This window comes from Podarcis gaigeae (assembly GCF_964106915.1).
Source record: "Podarcis gaigeae genome assembly, chromosome: 5".
NCBI lineage: Eukaryota > Metazoa > Chordata > Lepidosauria > Squamata > Lacertidae > Podarcis > Podarcis gaigeae.
The window spans coordinates 80,677,353-80,698,170 of NC_139681.1; the positions used below are offsets into that span (position 1 = coordinate 80,677,353).

General features: G+C 38.7%; 1 protein-coding gene across 3 annotated transcripts in view; it reads left to right on the forward strand.

Annotated features, from left to right (window-relative positions):
* The window catches only part of RSRC1 (arginine and serine rich coiled-coil 1), a 171,606-nt gene that overhangs the window by 84,058 nt on the left and 66,730 nt on the right, over window positions 1-20,818 (forward strand). For all 3 annotated transcript variants that reach the window (XM_083739848.1, XM_083739846.1, XM_083739847.1), the window contains exon 6: window positions 6,829-6,880. In XM_083739848.1, coding sequence (XP_083595974.1) covers window positions 6,829-6,880 — 52 coding nt within the window. The remainder of the gene's footprint in view (window positions 1-6,828; window positions 6,881-20,818) is intronic.

The window sequence follows — 20,818 nt, forward strand, 5'->3', positions numbered from 1 at the left end:
CCCCCAGAGTAAGGAAGGTATTCAAAGCCAAGGCAGTCTGTTTGTGTGCATGCTGTTGTCTCTGGGAAGGATCCCAAGAGTAGTGTTGCTAATTCTCCAAAGCTAGCTTTCTTTGTAAATTCATAGCTAAGATACTTGTTCATACACACAAACACACTTTTGTATGCAGACACACTAGCAGATCTGGTAACAATAGAAGAAGCAACTGAACAGCCATCATCGTCATCACTCCAATCCATCAGCTAATACCAAGTTCACTCAGATTGAATCAGAGTTGCTTGAACCCCAAATTCCTACTTGCAAAGGACCAGGGCTCATTACAACTTGCAAGCATGAAAATGGCTTTTCTGCTCATGCAATCTGTGGATTCCAAAATAGTTAGTACTCTCAAAAATATAACAAGGTTTCCATTGGATACTTCCACATTAGAGTTTGGTGTTTTCTCAGTACTTAAGATTCTTACAGCTGAGAAAAGTTGAATTTATGCTGTGCCCCACTGACATGCCCTGCTGTATTCAAATGTCATCCGTTGTTTTAAATGATATTCCCAAACAAGGCAACCTTCCTTTTTCTTATTAAAGCTTCTATTCAGTATAATTAATTTCTAGTTAATTAACAAGAAAAAACCCTAATGAATCACAGAAATCTTTGGCTTATTCTTCATAATTACTTTTCCCTGACAGTTAATACTCCTAAATCTAATTGCACAATATTAATTGTTACATAAATAATTAGACATACTTTAATGCAAAGCAGATTTGTTCTTCACCTACTTCATAAACTTGCCTGTCTTAAAATATTTACGCAGTTATGCTGACCAAACATTCTGATTAATATTGGATCTCTGCTATAAACTAGGAACTAATAATAATAGCATAAATAAATAATAAGGCGTAAATGACCATCACTGGTCCTAAACCAGAAATGGAATATCGGCCACTTACTAGATGGGAGGCACCTCTGAAAATGTATGTAATATGGAAGGGCACTGATAAACTAATTTGGCCCTTACTATTTCAGTGACTGCAATCAGTTGCTGTACTAGATATACTCAGTAGAAATGCAGTAGAAGTGCAGGCTAAATTTTGTCTTGATGTCAGTGTGAACTTAACCAGGGGATATGTAATATATGAATGGCTGTGATCACTAATGGCTGTGATCACTAGCCCCTTAGTTCACATGAGATACATAATGTTTTGCCTTTTGTTCTCCTGTGCTTGGCTGTAGGGAGCTGCTTGTGCAGGCACTGCCTTCTTACTGAGGATTAATAGACTGAATAAGTGCAATTTCTCCTTTTTGTATTTGAAGAGCAACGATGGTGCAAACTAATAGTTAAAATTTCTGTACATTCCCTAGCTGTTCAATGCATATTTTTATATGTACACATGGGTTGGGAGTTAGCATCCCAGCTTGTAATGAGCCCTTTCCTGACGAGTAAATCTGCTAGTTTGTAGGTACTCTGGATTGTCACTTGATGCGTAGATACTTTGACAAGAAGGGCTTCACTCTCCTGTCTACCTCTGCAAGCTAAAACCCTTCCCAGCCTCCTATCTCAATACATTCAGTTTCTAGTCTCTCTCTCCTTCATGCAAGCATGTATCTACATATGGGAGTATTCATTCCCCCCCACACACACACACACAAGAGAGAGAGAGAGAGAGAGAGAGAGAGAGAGAGAGAGAGTGTGTGTATTTTAGGAGTGAAATTGACTTATCCCACTTCTCAAAGCTGACAGCTGTCCTATCGTTTAGGCTGATGTTCTTACTTGTAAATAGATCTGTGACTCCTGTTTGTGAGGAGACTCCAGTCTGCGGTGTCTCTTACACACACACACGTAAGCACAACCCTTTCAAGAGCAACCAAAGGGTCTGGATACTAAGCCTGATGAGAAACAATTGAGGGAATTGGGTATGTGTAGCCTGGTAAAGAGGAGACTTAGAGCCTTCTTCAAACATCTAAAGGTCTGTCACACAGAAGATGTAGCATGCTTGTTTTCTCCTTCTCCTGGAGGCTAGGACCCAAACCCAATGGATTCAAGTTACAATGAGATTCCAACTAACATCAGGAAGAACTTTCTGATAGTAAGAGCTGTTCAATGGTGGAACAGTCTCCCATGAGAGGTGGTAGACTCTCCTTTCTTGGAAGTTTTTAAGCAGAGGTTGGATGCTCGTCTGTCATTGATGCTTTAGCTGAGATTCCTTCATTGCAGGGGGCTGGACTAGATGACCCTCAAGGTCCCTTCCCAACTCTACAATTCTATGATTTTGTGATATGATTTTTATCTCAAGAGAGAACTTCCTGTATAGCTTAGACATATCCCATTGTGAGAATTTCCATTACATGTCTCATCAAGGAAGAGAGAGATTAGGGAAGAACTTTCATCTCTACAACTTACCACTTGTTCTCTACAGAGATTGCATCCTTGTAGGAAATTATTTAAAAGTGATCTCTGTACATTTCTTCATTCATGTACATGAATTGCTTTCTTAAATACTGTATGCGACACTCTTAATTTTCAGTAGGACTTACTGCTCATCGTTCCTACAGATTTCTAGTGGGGCTACTACTGAGTATACGTGGGTGTGTTGGCCTTGTGCTTATAAGCCTGTCATATTGGGTTGGTATTTTTACTTATTTAGAAGAGTCATATCCCATCATTTGCCTATAATAGCCCCCAGGCAGGCTTGCAACATATGCCTGATTCACACTTTCCATTAAACCATAGTTGAAAACAAGCAATGGTTTAATGCAAATGAGCAGTGTGCTAGTGCTCAAAAGTTCCCACAGCGCTCTTCCCCTGGTTCTGCTGTACTGCCACTTGTTGTAAACTCCAAACTCAGGCTTGCGGTTTCCTTTCTCCAAATAAATCACAAGCAGGAAGCCAAGATCAAATGATGGTTACCACTCTGGGTTTGCGCTTTGATGTCATGAGAAGCCAGACTCTGTCAGGAGCAGAGGGGAAATGGAAGAACTTTTCAGCAGTGTACACCAGCACACAACACATTCACTTTTACAGTGGTACCTCGGGTTAGAAACACCTCAGGTTACAAACACTTCGGGTTACAGACTCTGCTAACTCAAAAGTAGTACCCCGGGTTGAAAATATGAAATTTACTGCATGTACTGCGTTAAAGGAGAATATTATGAAAATGGTATATAGATGGTATATTACACTGGTTAAGTTAGCAAAAAACATGTAATAAGTGTTGGAAATGTAAAGAAAAAGAAGGATCGTTTTTCCATATGTGGTGGGAATCTAAGAAGGTAAAGGGTTTCTTGGAAATGAGATACAATGAGTTGAAGAAGATGTTTAAATACACATTTGTAAAGAAACCAGAAGCCTTTTTGTTAGGAATAATAGGAAGAGAGATAAATAGAAGGGACCACAAACTTTTTCAATACGCAGTAACAGCGGCAAGAATATTAATGGCCCAAAAATGGAAACAAGAGGAGTTACCGACCCTTGAAGAGTGGAGAATGAAACTTATGGATTATGCCTAATTGGACAAATTGACTGGGAAGATCAGATATCAATGGGATCACAAGTTCATCGAGGACTGGGGAAAGTTTACAGATTATCTGAAAAGCATATGTGACGAACAGACAACGCTAGTGGGTTTTAAAGAAGTTCTGTGAAGGTTAAAGATGTATTGTAAAAAAGAAATAGAATTGAAAGGATAATATTAAATGGCAATACTAAATATAGAGAATGCGTAAAAATGGAAAATATGGAAATATGGATGATTGGTGGAGAAGCTGGTGGAAGTCCAAAAAGTTGAAATTTGTGAATATTGTTTGAGATGGCAAATTTGTAAAAGGAAAAATTTAATAAAAATTATTATAAAAAAGTAGTACCCCAGGTTAAGAACTTTGCCGCCAGGATGTGAACAGAAATTGCATGGCAGCAGCAGGAAGCCCCATTAGCTAAAGTGGTACCTCAGGTTAAGAACAGTTTCAGGTTAAGAATGGCCCTCCAGAGGTACCACTGTACTTGCCTTAATATGACATGCAAACTAAGCTATAGATTAAAAACAAATATATGTTTATATAACAATACACAAAAACTTGTGTGGGGATTATGGGTACCTAGGGTGTTCTAGCATTGACATTAAAAGTATATTGGCTTTATTGGGACTTAAGTAGTATTATTTAGCTAACCCAGATTGCATCTTATTATCTACTTGGATCCCCCCCCCCCCAAGAGCCCTTATTACCTAAATTGATTTCTTTCATATGTTTGCTTTTTCACTGGGGCTGTTGAAAACCATCAAGTTCTGGAATTTTTACAAAAAGAATAATATTTATATATCTTTTTATATATAAAGCGAGTGTTATATATCAACTATGTTATATATACGAAATACAGCAAGTACTATGAGGCCGAATCCATTAACTAACATATTTATGCCTAATGAATCATAGAATCAATATGTCTATTTTCAGATGTGACCTATTGTAGAATTTTCTTTGGGGACAAAAGCAAAACAAAACACTATTTAATTTCCCCCTTATCCTGCTGTTGTTGTTATATATACTGAACCACACTGGCACAATTATTGTAAACAGAATAAAGCTGAAGAGAATGATTGCTCCCAATTTATTCTAGCACGACCAACAGTAAGACAAACAATTACTGCTATCCATTTAAAATTACGTATTTATTATAAAGCTTTATATAAATCAGTTGTAATATTACAAGCTAATAATTTTTTTCTAGTTGATTTTATAGGGTCCATTTGGGGTTACTGGGTGCATTTTGCAATATTCACATCTGGATTTATAAGGCTGTGTTAGCAGAAGGCAAACTGTTCAGAATACTAGTAATGTAAATGCAAAATTTGTTGGGAGTCATAAAAAAGTAGGCAGGCAAATATAGTGATGGTTAAGTTCATGATTGGTGCATTGCATACTATCAAAATGGCATGAGGTCAGCTTGCGGATTCTTTACAATAGACACAGTTCTGTGTAGCTGGAGACAATTTATGTTGTTGACATAGAGCCAGTTAAGTTGCTCTAATTGGCACCATTAGGCAAACTAGTTTACATGTCCAGAGAAATATGAAATAATCGTTCTTACTGCTCACTTGAGCAGGCTTTTGTACACTTGAGACAGTGTTTTAGAGTCTAAACCTTAGACTATCGGAACAGACTGTTCGGTATTTTACAGTTGAGCAGTATAAAGGCAAATTCTGTGGCTCAATACATAAGATGAATGCTGAATTCTATTTCTGGCTGTTGGTCAGTATTGATAATGATGATGCAGTTCTGCAATTTCATGTTTATATATTGTTGTCGCTTGCTTAGCTTTAAACAGGTCACATCATTTTTGTTATTTTGTTTACTAAAGCATTGTTTTGAACAATTTTCAATGCTAGCTAATAAAAAATGAAATTTGCATGTTTTTACATTTATTAAATGTATCCAATGTAAGGCTGAGTAACATATTCTGTTCATGCAAGGATTTATGCCTACTTGCATTAAGATGTGCGTGGGGTATGAGCTTTGACTTTTGCATGTCCAGCTGCTCCCTAGCCCAAGGAGCAGAGGTTGACACTATATTATCAATTAATTGAGTGAGTGATTTAACAAGATTTATATACCATTTGATTGTAATGAAATTTCTCTTCCCCTTGTCCAATGGCTTGGGACCTGAGTACCAAAAGCAAACCTTCACCAATATCAATCGTGGGCACTGTTCAAAATTTCCTGGGTGCCAGGCATGTTTAGCTACTGATGAAGGTCCAGTTGTGACTATGTGGAAATTTCTGGGCACAAGGTTGGCGAATGACATCTCCATTGAGTCAGCTGACTTGTGCACAGCAAAAGGTGTATGGACCCATTGCTGGGCATCTTAGTCCTCCATCATCACATTAAGTGAAGTAAGTGCAGGGCTGAGGACAGGTATCTTTGTGCTGCAGCCTTTCCCCATGTCACCCAATGGAACTCACAGGCTATAGTTTAAAACCTTTGCCTTAGTTCATTGTTAATACCATTTCCATTTCCAATGTGTGTGTTTCTCCTTCTTGCATACTGGGACAAGTGAATTGTTCAGGGAAGTTTTCAGTGGTTGATGTTTGATTGTGTTTTTCATACTTTGTTGAGAGCTGCCCAGAGTGGCTGAGGCAACCCAGTCAGATGGGTGGCATATAATAAAAGTATTATTATTATTATTATTATTATTATTATTATTATTATTAATAATAATAATAGTAGTTGTTGTTGTTGTTGTTGTTGTAAGAGCAAGCTACAGCCAAGCAATGTAGTTTTGCTCATGAATTGTAGAACTGTAGAGCCCCCAAGGGTTATCTAGCCCAATGCCCTGGTGAATAGACATTCTGTTGTGTTGACCGTAACCTAGGTTTAAGGTGATATTTGATTCCTAGCTTATATATATCGGTTTCTAACTCTGATCTTGGACCCTACGCTTTGCGGAGGAGACCCTCTTGCTAGTGGTGTCGCTGGCTCCTGCCCAGTTGGCATTGCCCTGTGACAGGGACTTTTCAGTGGCGGTTCCCTGTTTGTGGAATGTCCTCCCTGGTGAGATGCATCTGTGTCCCTTATTACTAACTTTCAGGAGGGATTTAAAAACATTTGTGTTTACCCAGGCATTTGGCAGCTGGAAGATACTGTTCCTGCCAACCTTGAAATTATCAGCTCTGAGAGTATGTGACTGCATAACAAGTTTTTAGATGGTTTAAATATGTTTATATTTTAATTTTAATAGTATCATCTGTTTTATCATTTTGGTGTTTGCTGTCTTGGACTCCTTTGGGAGAAAGTTTGATAAATAAAAAATAATAGTTATTCCTTTTCCCTCCCTTTTTCTAGTCCGCTGCTGAACAGGCGAAAGCTAGATTACAGTTGGTTCTTGAAGCTGCTGGTAAGTAAATGGATGGAAGCAATAATATTCTTTTAGTGCCTCTCAGCAATGGCACCCAGTTTTGGAATACCTTATCTCCTCAGATTTGACTGGCTCTGATCCTATCCATCTCTTTGTGCCAGGTGAAGCTATTATTCTTCATCCAGGCCTTTGAGTTTATGAAATCTTTTGACCTGCGTTGTATTATTTTAACTGAAATTGCATGTTTTGTTTTTATATTTTGGCTCATTCATGTTATTCAAAAGTTTCCTGCCTTGAGGTCTTTTGACCAAGGGTGTGATATAATTTATAAAAATAAATACATAAAGTATTATGGCTGTACAGTAACTAAATGAGACTGTAATCCTCTTCACACTTACCTGAGAGTAAGCCTCAATGAACTTAATGGAACTTTCTTCTGAATAAACATACTTCGGATTGTGTGGTCAATTAGCAGAACTGTCATTTAAATATATTTAATAGAGGTGCTACAGTTCTCTATTGGTATCCATACCTATTTACAACAAAACATTAGAGAGCAGCTGATCATGGAGATAATGATCTAAAAAAAATGTGTATACCTTAGCCTAAAAGACAAAACCAAAGGTTTTTTAAACTATCTACTCCTTCATATAAGAACATATTTTACTTTTCTGCCTTTGTGTTTTCTTATTAGTATTTGAACCTAATGGTGGAATATACAGTAACTATTGTAGGGGATACTGTTTTGCAGAAATCTTTTGTTCAAAAGCAAAACTTTCTTTTCTTTTCCATTTTCCAATAAATGCTCACATTCTCCAGTGTAGCATCTTCTCCGTCATAGTTTGAAACGTATGCATTGTTCTCCCATTCTTTTAATATGTCTCTGAAGCATATAATTATAAAGTAGATGTGACAGGGCAGACCTTGAAAAGCACAATTTGTTTATACTGCTCTGAGCTGTCACACCTCATTTTTTAATTTAACACCTCGAGAATGTATTAAAGATACTATGAATTTTTTGTCATTGTGATCAGAAGCCTGTAGATTTCAAGACATATTTGAGGTTCTTGTGACACTTTTTAATCAAAAAAACTTAAAATGGGAGTTTAAACCTTAGGTCCAGATTACTCTTAAATGAATTATAGGATTGGAAAATACATTAAAGTTATTCATGAAATTTGAAATCTCTTTCCTAACTTTTATTTAAACATTGAAAAGAACAAGTACATAAACGGTCCCTTTGATTCCTTTTGTAAAATTAGGGATTATGTTGAACAATATTGGAAATCAACATTTTGTTCTTTATGCTTTCTTGTTCTGTGAGGAGTGAAAATTTTATACCCACACACAAACACACGACTATTTAGCTGTATGGTTATAACACATATTAAGATCTTCATTTATGTTTCATAAGTTTTCTTTCATGTTTTGAAATACTAAACCTTTCTAGAGTTCAAGTAGCAAGTTGTTAGCCTAGGAAATAATATGTAATCATATACTTTAGTTTGGAAAACTGGTATTTCATAGTTTGCACAAAGTTTCTTCTGTTTTAGTAACCATTGCATGTGTTAATGTGCGCAACATCATTAGCATATCTGAGTGTTCAACAAAAATGTCTGAATTTCTGAGTATTTCAGTTTGATTTTTAAAGTACAGACAAAGGTTTTCAAGGCACATATAAAAGAGTTTGGGGATAGTATTTTGGGGTTTATTTGTTTTAGCTTGTGTATTTGAAAGCACTTCATGTTCCTGGTCTATTTATCATGTTCATGGTGTTTTCAGGTAATTTTTATATAAAGTTTAATAACTACTCAGTCACTCTGGAACTTACATAAGGTATGCCTTCAAGAAGCCTAAACTACTAATCTGTGTTTATAAGAGCACAAATCTAGTTTGTATTGCTTGGATATTGGTAAGAGATTTCATGTTAATGACAGACTGTAGATATATTTACACAGTAAGGGTAATAACTAAAGTCACATAACCGCTTTTAATGAGTTGTTAAAGAAACTAATTTTGTGCTCGTAAGAACTGCCACTCAGAAAGGATTATTGCTATCAACTATAAATTTATATTTGAGTGACTTTATTTACTTATCCCTCTCAATAGTTAGACAGAAGAAAGCCATTTTAGCATAGTCTAACAATATCACAGCAACTTAGCAGATGTTAAGCAGGCAGTAGCTGAATGTTAATTTTGAGAGGGTAGTATGTTTAAGCCTATCTGAAGTATGTTGCATGTGCGCTTTCCAAGCTTAGTTACAATGCTGTCTCTCTTGGGAGAATTTTAAAGCTAAACCTCTTTCTTTTTGTCACTCTATATGGACTCTCTCAAGTCAGTATAAAGCAGATCATCCCTAGGCTAAAGCTCTTCAGCTTTTGTTATTGGGCTCTGTAGACCTGTAATTAGGCCTCCTGGCAAGCCTTGGAGTCCAGTTAATGGTCATATGGAGTTTCTATGAGGCAGACTGGCTTTGTATAAATCCTTCGTTGGAATATGTTTATGGGTCACTTCCTACCAGGACCATGTTTTGTCCTTGTGCCCTATAGGCTGACAAGGAACAGGTTCCCTTGACCATGGACAGCTCAGTTTGCTGCTCACAATCTACTCAGCTAATCCCCAGTGTAAACAGAGGATTTAGCATAGCTTCTGTCACTTACAGTTGCCAAACCACTTGGGTGTCTCTGATTTCTTTTCCAGAATTCATTATTGAATGACAGAGAACCATAAAAGGATTCGTGCTTGTTGGTATATTAAATGTATCCCATGTCTCTCAAACACTTGAGAGGCAGCATTCAAAAAAATTGGATTTCCTATTCTGATAAGAAATTATTAATAGATTATAAAATAACATATTTTGAATAATTGTGGTTTTATTTAAGAATGCGGTTTTGAAAAAAATAAAATAGATGTGAACATTTGTGAACTGTTAATTTCTACTACCATATAAAAACATAGTGAAAATCTGCCATATTGGTAAGATTCTCTTCTGCTGCTTATAAAGACAATTACAAAAGTTGATTGATGTGAGCTTTCAAAGGTCCTGAGTTGAAATGCCTGTCTGATCTGTGTGTGGAATCTGCATTTCAAATCTGTTTCTAAAAGAGCATGCAAAATACTGTATTTTAAAGACAGAATTGTTGATAGTTTAAAGCAGACTTCAGAATAGAGATGTTAATATGACATTAGCAATATGTGGTAAAAACTGACAGAGGAATAATGAATGTTTTATATTTAATGGAGCTGTTTGACAGCTTATCTGCCTGTTTGGCTGCTTAACTCATTATCCTGTGATTATATAGCCAGTTTGTTCCAGTTAACTCTGCATCACATTTTTTTTTTAAAAAAGAAAATGTTCCTATAAATGAATTGGACAGATAAAATACAAATATATTAGTGTTAGCTGCTGCAAATGTGTTAGGGCATTTCTTGTATGGTTGTCTTCAGTCTTTCATGAAATAATTCTTAAGAACGACAAATCTGTATTTGTTCAGTCTTTCCTAATAAGTGGTCTACAATCCATGGTTCCAAAATGGTTCGTGACAGATGTGGCTTAGAAGACCACATACGTAGACTGTATGATTTTAGTCTGGTGGAACTAATAGGATCACTCATTACTTTATAGATTCTTGCTTATTTTTCCTTTAATGAAAATTGCTTAGTTAAATTGGGTGGCCTTTTTCTTCCAGTGTTCAATGGTTATGCAAAGCCATTTTTAAGGTAGGTGGTAACAAATAGGGAAATAGTACAATTTTCCTGTACGTTGTACAAAATGGAAATGTCTAGTTTAAGGGATGGAGCAACAAATACAAGGGGGAAACTTTCCCCCAAAATTGAATTTTATTAATAGAATAAAATAGGTGGAAAATTGCAAGTCTACAGTTCAAAGTTGTCCCAGAGGCAGGCAGTTCTGAAAAATGAGTGGCAATGTGGCGTTTTGCTTGCAAAAAGATGTGATTGATTGATTTTACAATACCCCTTGATTGCTATAAAACCTCAAAGCAGTTTACAGAAAGAATAAAACAATAGCATCTGTAAAGCACAGTTAAAACCAACAATTTAAAACATTTGAAAATAATTAAAATGAATGATAAGATGAAAACCAGATTAAAAGACATGTTAACATTCTACTTGTGTGAATAAACTTGCCTAAATAAAAGGTGCCTAAAAGAGTACAGTGGAGATGCCTGTGTGATTTCGATAGGCAGGGAGTTCCAAAGTGTGCATAGTGCCATACTAAAAGATTGATTTCCTACAAATGCAGAAGGTTTATTGTGGCATGCCAGTTCTACAGAATGAAGCGGTAGAATTTTCATATATGGTGGTAAGGCGATCTCACAAGTAAACTAGTCCTGAGCTGCTAGGGGCTTTATATACTAAGAGTAACACCTTTAACTTGACCCAGTAGCAAACTAGCAACCTTTGCAGGTCTCTGAGCAGAGTTGTTGGTTGTATGATAACAATTGCTTCTGTTAGCAATTGTACCGCAGCATTCTGCGCCAACCACAGCTTCTGAATCAAATGCAAGGAAGCCCACGTGGAGAGCACTGCAGTAATCCAATCTTGAAGTGCATGAACTAATGCTTTTTCAGCCCAGGAACATTTGTGGCTGTTGTGCCAGTTGCAGCTAATAAAAGGTGCTTCCGGGCACTGGGGCAACACTTGGCCCTCGATTAAAAAAGCTGGATCCAGAAGCAACCCCATACTGCAAAACCACTACTTCAGGTGAAGTGCAGTTGACCAGTTTCTTGGACACAGGAACTACTCCTCTACAGTGCCTCCATTGTGCTAGGATTCAAGTACCAGCTATTTAAAAGAAGGATCAGCTACTGGAAAATTGAGCCAAATCTGGTTCTCCCCCACTCCCTTTCCAGTCTAACCAAAGCAAAGGCAAAAGAGGAATATGGAGGAATGGTATTTGGCAACAACACTTGGTAGCTAGCCATTGTGGGTACAGGAGCTTGAAGTTTTGCTTACTGCACCCCATTCCACTCTCAAAGTGAACCTCTGGCAAAATTAGTTAGTGATCCCATGGATTTTGAGCTGGTGAAGTTCCTTTCTTGATGGGAAGGGTGAAGAGAGGGCCTGTGTGTTGTACTCTAAACACAAGAGTGTCCATTCGCTAACCCAACTGTCATTTACTGTGCATGCATAAGGTCCCAGGTCCAATCCCATATTTAAAAATTATGTAAGAAGTTATGGGCCATACCTCTGCCTGACTGCCTTGGGAGCCACTCCCCATCATACTGGACAATACTGGGCTAAACTGGCCAGTGGCCTGACGGCTCCATATTTTGAAATATAAAGATTAAAATTGATCGAATTTGAAATTAATTTCCATTGAAAAACTTAGCAATATGCTTTGGTTGCTGTAGCACAGATGGGTTACAGGCAGCATGTGAAATACAATAGGAGCATATATGAGATCTGAGATTATGGTGGTTCTCTCACAGAACTGGTTCATGGTTCATTTTTCAGTCCCATCTCTATAATCAAAAGGCACACCACAAATCAGTTATGAAATTATCTGAAATCCTAATACTTTAACCTAACTTGTATTAGGTCTAGATGACTAACAGAATTATAATGCAGTATTTCGAAGGAAAATATACCTCAAATATTCTATATTTATAGTGGTGGGTAAAGTCTAACATTTTATTTTCCAGATATTAACAGTTAAACAGGGTTGGCCTAGTTATTAAAGAATGGGGTATTGTGTGTGTTTTTAATAATTTTTCCAACTGACCTTACTGATTTCAGAATTGGTCCCAAACTTTTCAGAATTGCTGTTCTAGCTGTAATTTTTCTAGCTCCAAATAAAAGTAACTCATGCTTAGATTACAACTATAGGATTTTGCAAATGTTGTAACATATGGTATAAATTATTCTGATGCAAATGTGTGCTAATTATGTGCAGCTGAATCTTGCATGCTTGTCATTGATCTCAAGACAAATACAAATTTGTGGTTACCTTAAGTTATTTATATCTATTTGTATTTAGCAAAGTTTGCCAAGAAAATTAAGTATATATATATTGACTCTTGAGCTAATGCACAGCAATGGAGATGGTGATTCAGAACAACAAGAATCCCTTATCATTTGTTAAAGAAAAAATTGTTATTCTGTGGGGAAAGGTCTTTCATTTGCTTCATATTTTATATTTAAATACTACTTGTTTTCATTTCTCTGTACAAGTGCCTACTTTGTGTATATACAGCTCAGTCCTAAGTATTATTCTTCAGAAGCAAGAATATGCTAGGAGTGCATAGGATTATAAAATTAGGCCAAATGCATCTCTCTCGTGGATGACAGAGGTCTTCAAACAGGCAGTGCAGCTTCCTGTACAGCTTGAAGACAGGAAATACCTAAAGCTTTAACAGAAGACTTTATTCCTCCCCTCTTGCTCATACTCACTCCTTACTGAGCACTCCTTTCTTTACTTTTTTCTTCTCCCCACAGCTGCCTTGTATCATTCTCCATCTGTTTCTTGCCTAATAATAATAATAATAACAACAACAACAACAACACAGTGGTACCTCAGGTTACATACACCTCGGGTTACAAACACTTCAGGTTACAGACTTCGCTAACTTGGAAGGAGTACCTCAGGTTAAGAACTTTACCTCAGGATGAGAACAGAAATCATGCACCGGCAGCATGGCGGCAGCAGGAGGCCCCATTAGCTAAAGTGGTACCTCAGGTTAAGAATGGTTTCAGGTTAAGAATGGACCTCTGGAACGAATTAAGTACATAACCAGGGGTACAACTGTAATAATAATTTATTTATACCCCGCCCATCTGTCTGGGTTTCCCCAGCCACTCTGGGCAGCTCCCAATATTAAAAACACAACAAAACATCAAACATTAAAAGCATCCCTAAACAGGGCTGCCTTCAGATGTCTTCTAAACATCAGATGGTTGTTTATTTCTTTGACATTTGATGGGAAGGTGTTCCACAGGGCAGGCACCACTACCGAGTAGGCCCTCTGCCTGGTTTCCTGTAACCTCACTTCTTGCAGTGAGGGAACTGCTAGAAGGCCCTTGGAGGTGGACCTCAGTGTCTGGCTCTTTAAAAAACGAGAGCCCCGTTTACCTTAGCTGCCCATCACCTTCATTTCCCTGCCCCACTCCAATAGGATAGGGCTCTCTCGAACCATGTTTCTCCATGGGGAAAATTCCTCCTGCCTTGTGCTCCAAAGTGCCTTTGGGCAGTCAAAAAGCCCATGGAGGGCAGCACTGAATGACAGCCATGGTCAGTGTCCAGCTGCTTGAGATTCTCCTGCTTTTATCAACGGCTGAAAATGGCGGCCATGGCAATTTTGAAGAAGGGATCACTACTCTCATTCTATTGTTTGTGTCCATGGCAAGTGGCAGAGAGCACTTTGGAGTACCACTGTGCTCTTCAGTTCAGCCAGTTCTGCAGGAGACCCTATCATACATGGAAGTTGCTGTCATGGCTCAGGTGCCCCCCTCCATTTCAACCCTCTACGGACCAAGATGCCCACAAGGCTTCTGAGTTGCTCCAGGCTTCGCCCCCACCCCCACCCGCTGCTGTTTTCTGCCTCAGCAATGTTCATATATTCAGCAGACTACATCCAAGCCTCCTCTCACTGAAGTAATACAACTCAAGAAGACTGTGCTTGCTGATAAAGCATCTGAATCATCTAAATGTGAAGTACCCAAATTTGTGGGAGGCAGACTTCAAGGAAGTGCTGGTCAAAATCACCAGCAACAAAAAGTTCATTCACTCACAAAGAAAAGGGAAAAAATGTGCTTCCCCAGACATTCCTCTGGTCTCTTCCAGTACTTTCATGAGCCTTCATGGAACTGTCCCAGATTCCAAGAATGATCCCAGCAGACCCATCACTCCCAATGCACCTCCATCCACTCACCAGGGTCTCCAGCAGCTGTTTGGACTCCTTTCACTTGTCACCAGCAGGAGGGATACTCGCCAGGTTTCTTCAAAGGTAGTTTCCTCAGAAGATACCTACTCTGGTGCTTATTCAGTTTTCTTCATGGTAGCAAAAAAGGATGGATCTTGGCATTCAGTAAAAGGTAAAGGGACCCCTGACCATTAGGTCCAGTCGTGACCGACTCTGGGGTTGCGGTGCTCATCTTGTTATATTGGCCAACTGAGTTGGTGTACAGCTTCCGGGTCATGTGGCCAGCATGACTTCTGGCGAACCAGAGCAGCACATGGAAACACCGTTTACCTTCCCACTGGAGTGGTACCTATTTATCTACTTGCACTTTGACGTGCTTTTGAACTGCTAGGTTGGCAGGAGCAGGGATCAAGCAACGGGAGCTCACCCCATCACGTGGATTCAAACCGCTTGACCTCAAATTTCTAAACCAGTTTGTGACCCCACTGGAAGCTTAGGATGGAGATGCTATCCTCCATCAGAGAGGCTCTCCACCCAAAAGACATTCTAGCCTGAAGAGACCTAAAGGAGCCCTATTTACATAGCCTGTTATTCACAAGACATTGACTGCTGCTATGCTTCTCCTACAATGACTTCCATTACTAGTACTGTGTATTTACAAAGGCAATGGGCACAGCAGTGCAGAATCTTTAGCCTCAGGGTGTACATGCATACCCTTACCTGGACAACCTCTTGCTCTGCTCTACAAGTCTCTCTCACAGGCACTTCCACGTGATGCTAGCCCATCTAAATGACCTTTTTTCTTTTCTTTTCAACTCCTCAAAGAGCCATCTCCCTCACACCAACTTCAGCACTTGGGAGTATTGATGGACACAGAGCAGGGTTGCATCTCTCTCTCCCAGGAGGGTATCCATGATCAGTCCTCTTTTGCATGCCCACTCAGTGGACATCATGCAGCTGTCTCAACTCCTGGACATGATAGCCATAGGCATCTTGCCCTGTACATGTCACCACTCCCACCCACTCCAGGGCTCCTTCTCCATTTCCAGAGAGATAGAGCTCACAACCATCACTGCTGAATTCTGCACTCCAAATTCATGAAATATTATTTCAGACGATGGCAACTAGACCAATACTTGTGGAAGGGCGTTCCTTTGCAGGACTCCCTTCCCTCAGTCATCAAGCATTAGGAGCTAGGGAGCCCATTGCCAAGGCCAGAAGATACATGGCAAGTAGTCAGCACTGGAAACTCAAAGAAACATCACCCTTCTATTGTTCCTGTTCTGTGTGTTTTTCCATGAAACGGGACTGATCCTCAACAGGTGGAGAAGTGAGAAGTCTTCTGTTAAAGCTTTGAGCATTTTCTGTCTCCAAGCTGCATTACCTTTTCGGAGAACTCTTATTATCTGCAAAAAAATACCATTTATTATAAAAAACAACTGTTCTTTCTCTAAAACTCTAAAACTTGCAGCGATGTAACTTCCCTGTAAATCCCTGGATGCTTCTCATCCTTCAGTTTTGTTATTCAAAAGAAGCAATAGTGGAGACATTTTGGTCACTGTTTTATAGTGTATATGTCCGCATCATTTTTATTTTTTAAAAATACACAATCTATTCAGTACACGGTCTCTTTCTCATGGTCATGCATAAAATTTATGAATGTATACGGACAGTATTTGCTCTTTGAATGTGAAATCTGTCAAAATCTGCATCTTAGACTATGGAATGGTGATTATTGCTTCAGAGAATAAGAATATTTTTAGGGAAACGTTTTAGATCACTGATCTATTCAAAATGATATTTTCTAAAAACTTACTGATTTTTAAAATAAAACTTTGCAATGTTTAATGCAATTAAACCTGAAAGTGCCCTTCAGCAGTCATAGTTCTGGCTAGAATTATGGAAACAGAGCAGGTTTGCCTCATGCTGAATTATTGGGCAGAATACTGCCTGCATGTTTTTCCTTGTATCTCTATAAGGAAAAGGGCAGGAAACCTGTTGTTGTCGTTGTTGTTGTTTTATTAAAATTGTATACCACCCTATATCTCTAGATCTGAGGGCGGTTCACAACATAAAATCTCTCTATCTCTCTATCTATCTCTCTATCATCTATCTATCTATCTATCTATCTATCTATCTATCTATCTATCTATCTATCTTATCTATCATCTACCTATACATAATAAAAAACAGAACAACATACCAATAATCTCCACTTCCACAGCACATTTAAAAGGGCATTGGATGTGCATATGCAAAGGCCTAGTTAAAGAGGAACCTCTTTGCCTCGTGCCTAAAGGTGCCAGCCGAAACTCCTTGGGAGAACATTCCACAAGCATTTCCCCTCACTGAACCTTAATGTTCAAGGAAGAGGCCTGCAGGATCCCCGAGACAGCCAGATCTGCAAAGACACTCACAGAGGCATTCACACAGGTACATGATACAGAGTGGAGAGAACTCAGTTCACTTGTATACAACTTCCTCACTTAAAAGCACAGCAGGAAACTTAGGGGGGGGGGAAACAGGCTATCCTCACACAAGATGAAGCTGGTCCCTAGTGCAATGGGAGAGCAGGTTAGTGGTAGAGCATCAATCCCCCATATCTCCAGGTGGGGCTGGGAGTGTACCCTGCCTGAAACCTGGAGAACCACTGCCAGTCAATGTAGACAGTACTAAGCTAGATGAGCGCAGTGGTCTGGCTCCATGCAACACAACTTTCTATGTTTTGTGCTTCTGGGGCTGCTGTTGTTATGCCTCCCTGCTGTCACTTAGTATGTGGCTATTTCTCTTGTCCCAGGTGGAATGACCGAAACTGACCCAGGGAAATGCTGGGTAAGAAGCCCGTCCTACCACTGTTGTTACAAGCACATTGCCCCAATTAGAGGCGTGCCAGATTTTGAGAGATTCCCAGCAAGCCAGTTCTGCTGTTCACTATCACGTCAAATTTGGCTGGACTGGCTGCTGTTGCCACTCACTCATTTCAGATTTGCTCATGGCCCCCAAATAAAGTCCTCCTCCTGCCACAAATTCTCATGAATTTAGAAATGCATGCAAGGGAGGATCGGGTAGCATATCAGGCAGGGAAGCTGTGACAGATGAGGATTTCTTCTTGCTCTTAAGCCAGGTATGGTTGATGGTCTACTATAATCTGGTCTGCAGTTGATAGTAATTGAAATTCTGCTCATCCATGTTAGATTATCTCTGCTTGCCCTGTCTCTTTGCAAGGCTTCGACACATTTGGGTTTTGCCTCAGTCAATTTACTGTAGAAAGTCGGTCTTGTTGAGAACAGAACAATCTTATGCAGTTGTACACCTATTTACTTGTAAAGGATAGCTTTGTTTTTATGTCTCTGTACTTTCATTATAAATCATCTGAACTAATTTCTCTGTTGAACAAGAATGCTTTTAACGCAGGTAATAAAATCATTGTGTTATTGAAACAGTATTTATCACTACCTCATTAAATACAGAGAAATAAGAGTGCCATTTTTTACCAAATAGTTTCATTTGCTCATATTTTCTTTGTTGACCCAAATGAATGAAATTAGAATAAACAATCTTGGAGTCATTTGTAATCAAGAGCTGATTAATGGAGTTTGGTTTCCTAGCCATTATTCATTCATGAACACCTGATATCTTTCCCATAAACAAATTGTGTTTGTCCAAATTAAGAAATTAAATGAAGCATTTGATGAGTTTATGATTGACCCTTCTAAGTTGGAGCCCATTAGTCAATGTCGTTATCATACAAAACTGTTTGACTAATGTGCTGTCTAAGAAGCATGTGGATTTATTATGATTTCTGATTAATGCATGCTGCAAGCCAAATTACTAGATTGTAATAATTTTTGATTCTCATTTTAGCAGTCACTGAAGATTTTCATCTCTGATGAAATGCATTTATGTCCCTTCAGATTTAGAGTTGATTATGAGGTGTTGGCTGAATAAATCTTTAGATATTACATTGTACATTTGCAAAGGCATATTTTCTCAAAACACTCATATTACTCACTGCAGCTTTTGCATAAAAAGCCACTATCTCAAGCCTGTAAATATTTTAATGCCTTTTCTCTCTTTCCAAGTATGTTATAGGTTCTTTCCTTAATATGTGTGTTTAGTTGAATATGTAGTTTTGGTCCGTTATAATTAGTCATTCAAAAATGATGTTTAAAAAGTGCTAGGGTTGCAAATTACAGATAGGTAGCCGTGTTGGTCTGCCATAGTCAAAACATTTTTTCCCCCTTCCAGTAGCACCTTAAAGACCAACTAAGTTAGTTCTTGGTATGAGCTTTCGTGTGCATGCACACTTCTTCAGATACCTAGGGTTGCAAAGTAAGACACTTAATAATTACAAATTCCCATTCTTGAGGCTTTTCCAGAGGTCAGTCTAATGGTGACAGTTACTCATGGTGCTTCATTTCATTCTTCAGAAAATGTATTTGCTGTTTGCTTTGTTAATGAAAACAAACTGCTCAATACCATAGCCTTGTGTGTCTGCATCTTTAGCCATGGGTAGTGTTCGACTGTGACCAAAGCAAAGGACCTACCCGCTGCCCCATCTGGGTAGAAGAAATAAGGTAATGTTTTAAGTTCACTGGCCCCATGTTGTTTAGAGCTTTATACACTAATAGTAAGAACTTGAAGATGCCTTAGTAGTGTACTGGCAGCCAGGGCAACTCCATCAACGCAGGTGTTACATGTTGGTGGCATCCAACATCTGATAACCACCAGGCTGCAGAATTCTGCACCAGCTGCAGCTTCTGAACTAGCCTCAAGGGTAGCCCCACACACAGCACATTACAGTCATCTATCCACAAGATTACCAGTGCTTGACCAAGTTCTCTTAATCCAGCTTGATTCAAAGCTGACCACTGAGGAAATCTGAGCCTCAAATGAGAAAGTTAGATCCAGGAGTGATCTAAGCTGTGTACCTGCAGCTGTGTACCTGCAACTTCAGAGGGAGTGCAACCTTGTCCAGAACAGGCAACTGACCTATTTCCCAGACATGAGAATTGCTCATCCATAGTATTTCCATCTTGCCAGGCATCAGTTCCAGAAGTTAAGGAGAAATGGGGCTGGGCATCATCAGCATACCAGGAACACCCTAATAGTCCCACCTAATATTCACACACTCAGCAGCTTCATATAAAAGTTAAATAGCATCTGTAGTTGTATCGTGCCTTGTGGCAGCCTATAACACAAGTGTCAGGGGGCAGAGAGACACTTTCCCAATGCTGTTCTCTGAACCCAACCTTATAGTAGGATCAGAACAACTGTAAAACAGTGTCCCTGAGTGCAATACAGGGGTATTGCAATAGAATGCTATGTTCAGTGGTAAGAAAAGCTCCTGAGAAGAAGTAAGATCAGGACAACTAAGGCTGATTCGGTTCTGTAAGGGGGCCTAAATCCAGGTTGAAATGATCCAGATAGCCAGTCTCTTCAAAGAATCCCTGCTTTCTGGGCAGTGCTAATACTTCTAGGTTTCCCCCATGCCTCTAATCTGTACTGTGGCCTCACAAAATCCTCCTATGTCCTCGCTCCCCCACCATCAGAACTGCAGAGTCTTTGTAACAAATCTCTCCTGCTTGAGGAAGGGATTTAAAGAACACATTATTATTATTATTATTATTATTATTATTATTATTATTATTTCTATTTTATTTAGTATTTTCAGTGAGACATAAAGTGAAAGAGATTAAAAAAGAAAAGAAAAAAATAGAATATGACACATGGGTATATAAGTAGTACAGTTATTCTAGCAAGTATAAAATTATTAATAAGTCATTGTATTTTTTATAAATGCGTTCCAAATATCATTCTATTTATCCATACACAACCTGTGTCTAAAAGCAATCTGTTTTATGTTGCAAAAGTTATCCTAGAGCACTTAAGATGCAGTTTGTTGGTCTCCTGTCTCTCCTCCGCCCCCAGGAAAGCCACACAAACAGATCTCCTCTTGTCTCTTTGGATTATCAGCAATCTGTAAAACAGGTTCATGAGATATAAGAGATGCTTTTGTTGTTGTTTTTCTCACTTAAAAAGAGCAGATAACATTTATAAGCACTGTAAAACGTAGTGATGTAGGGTAGAATTC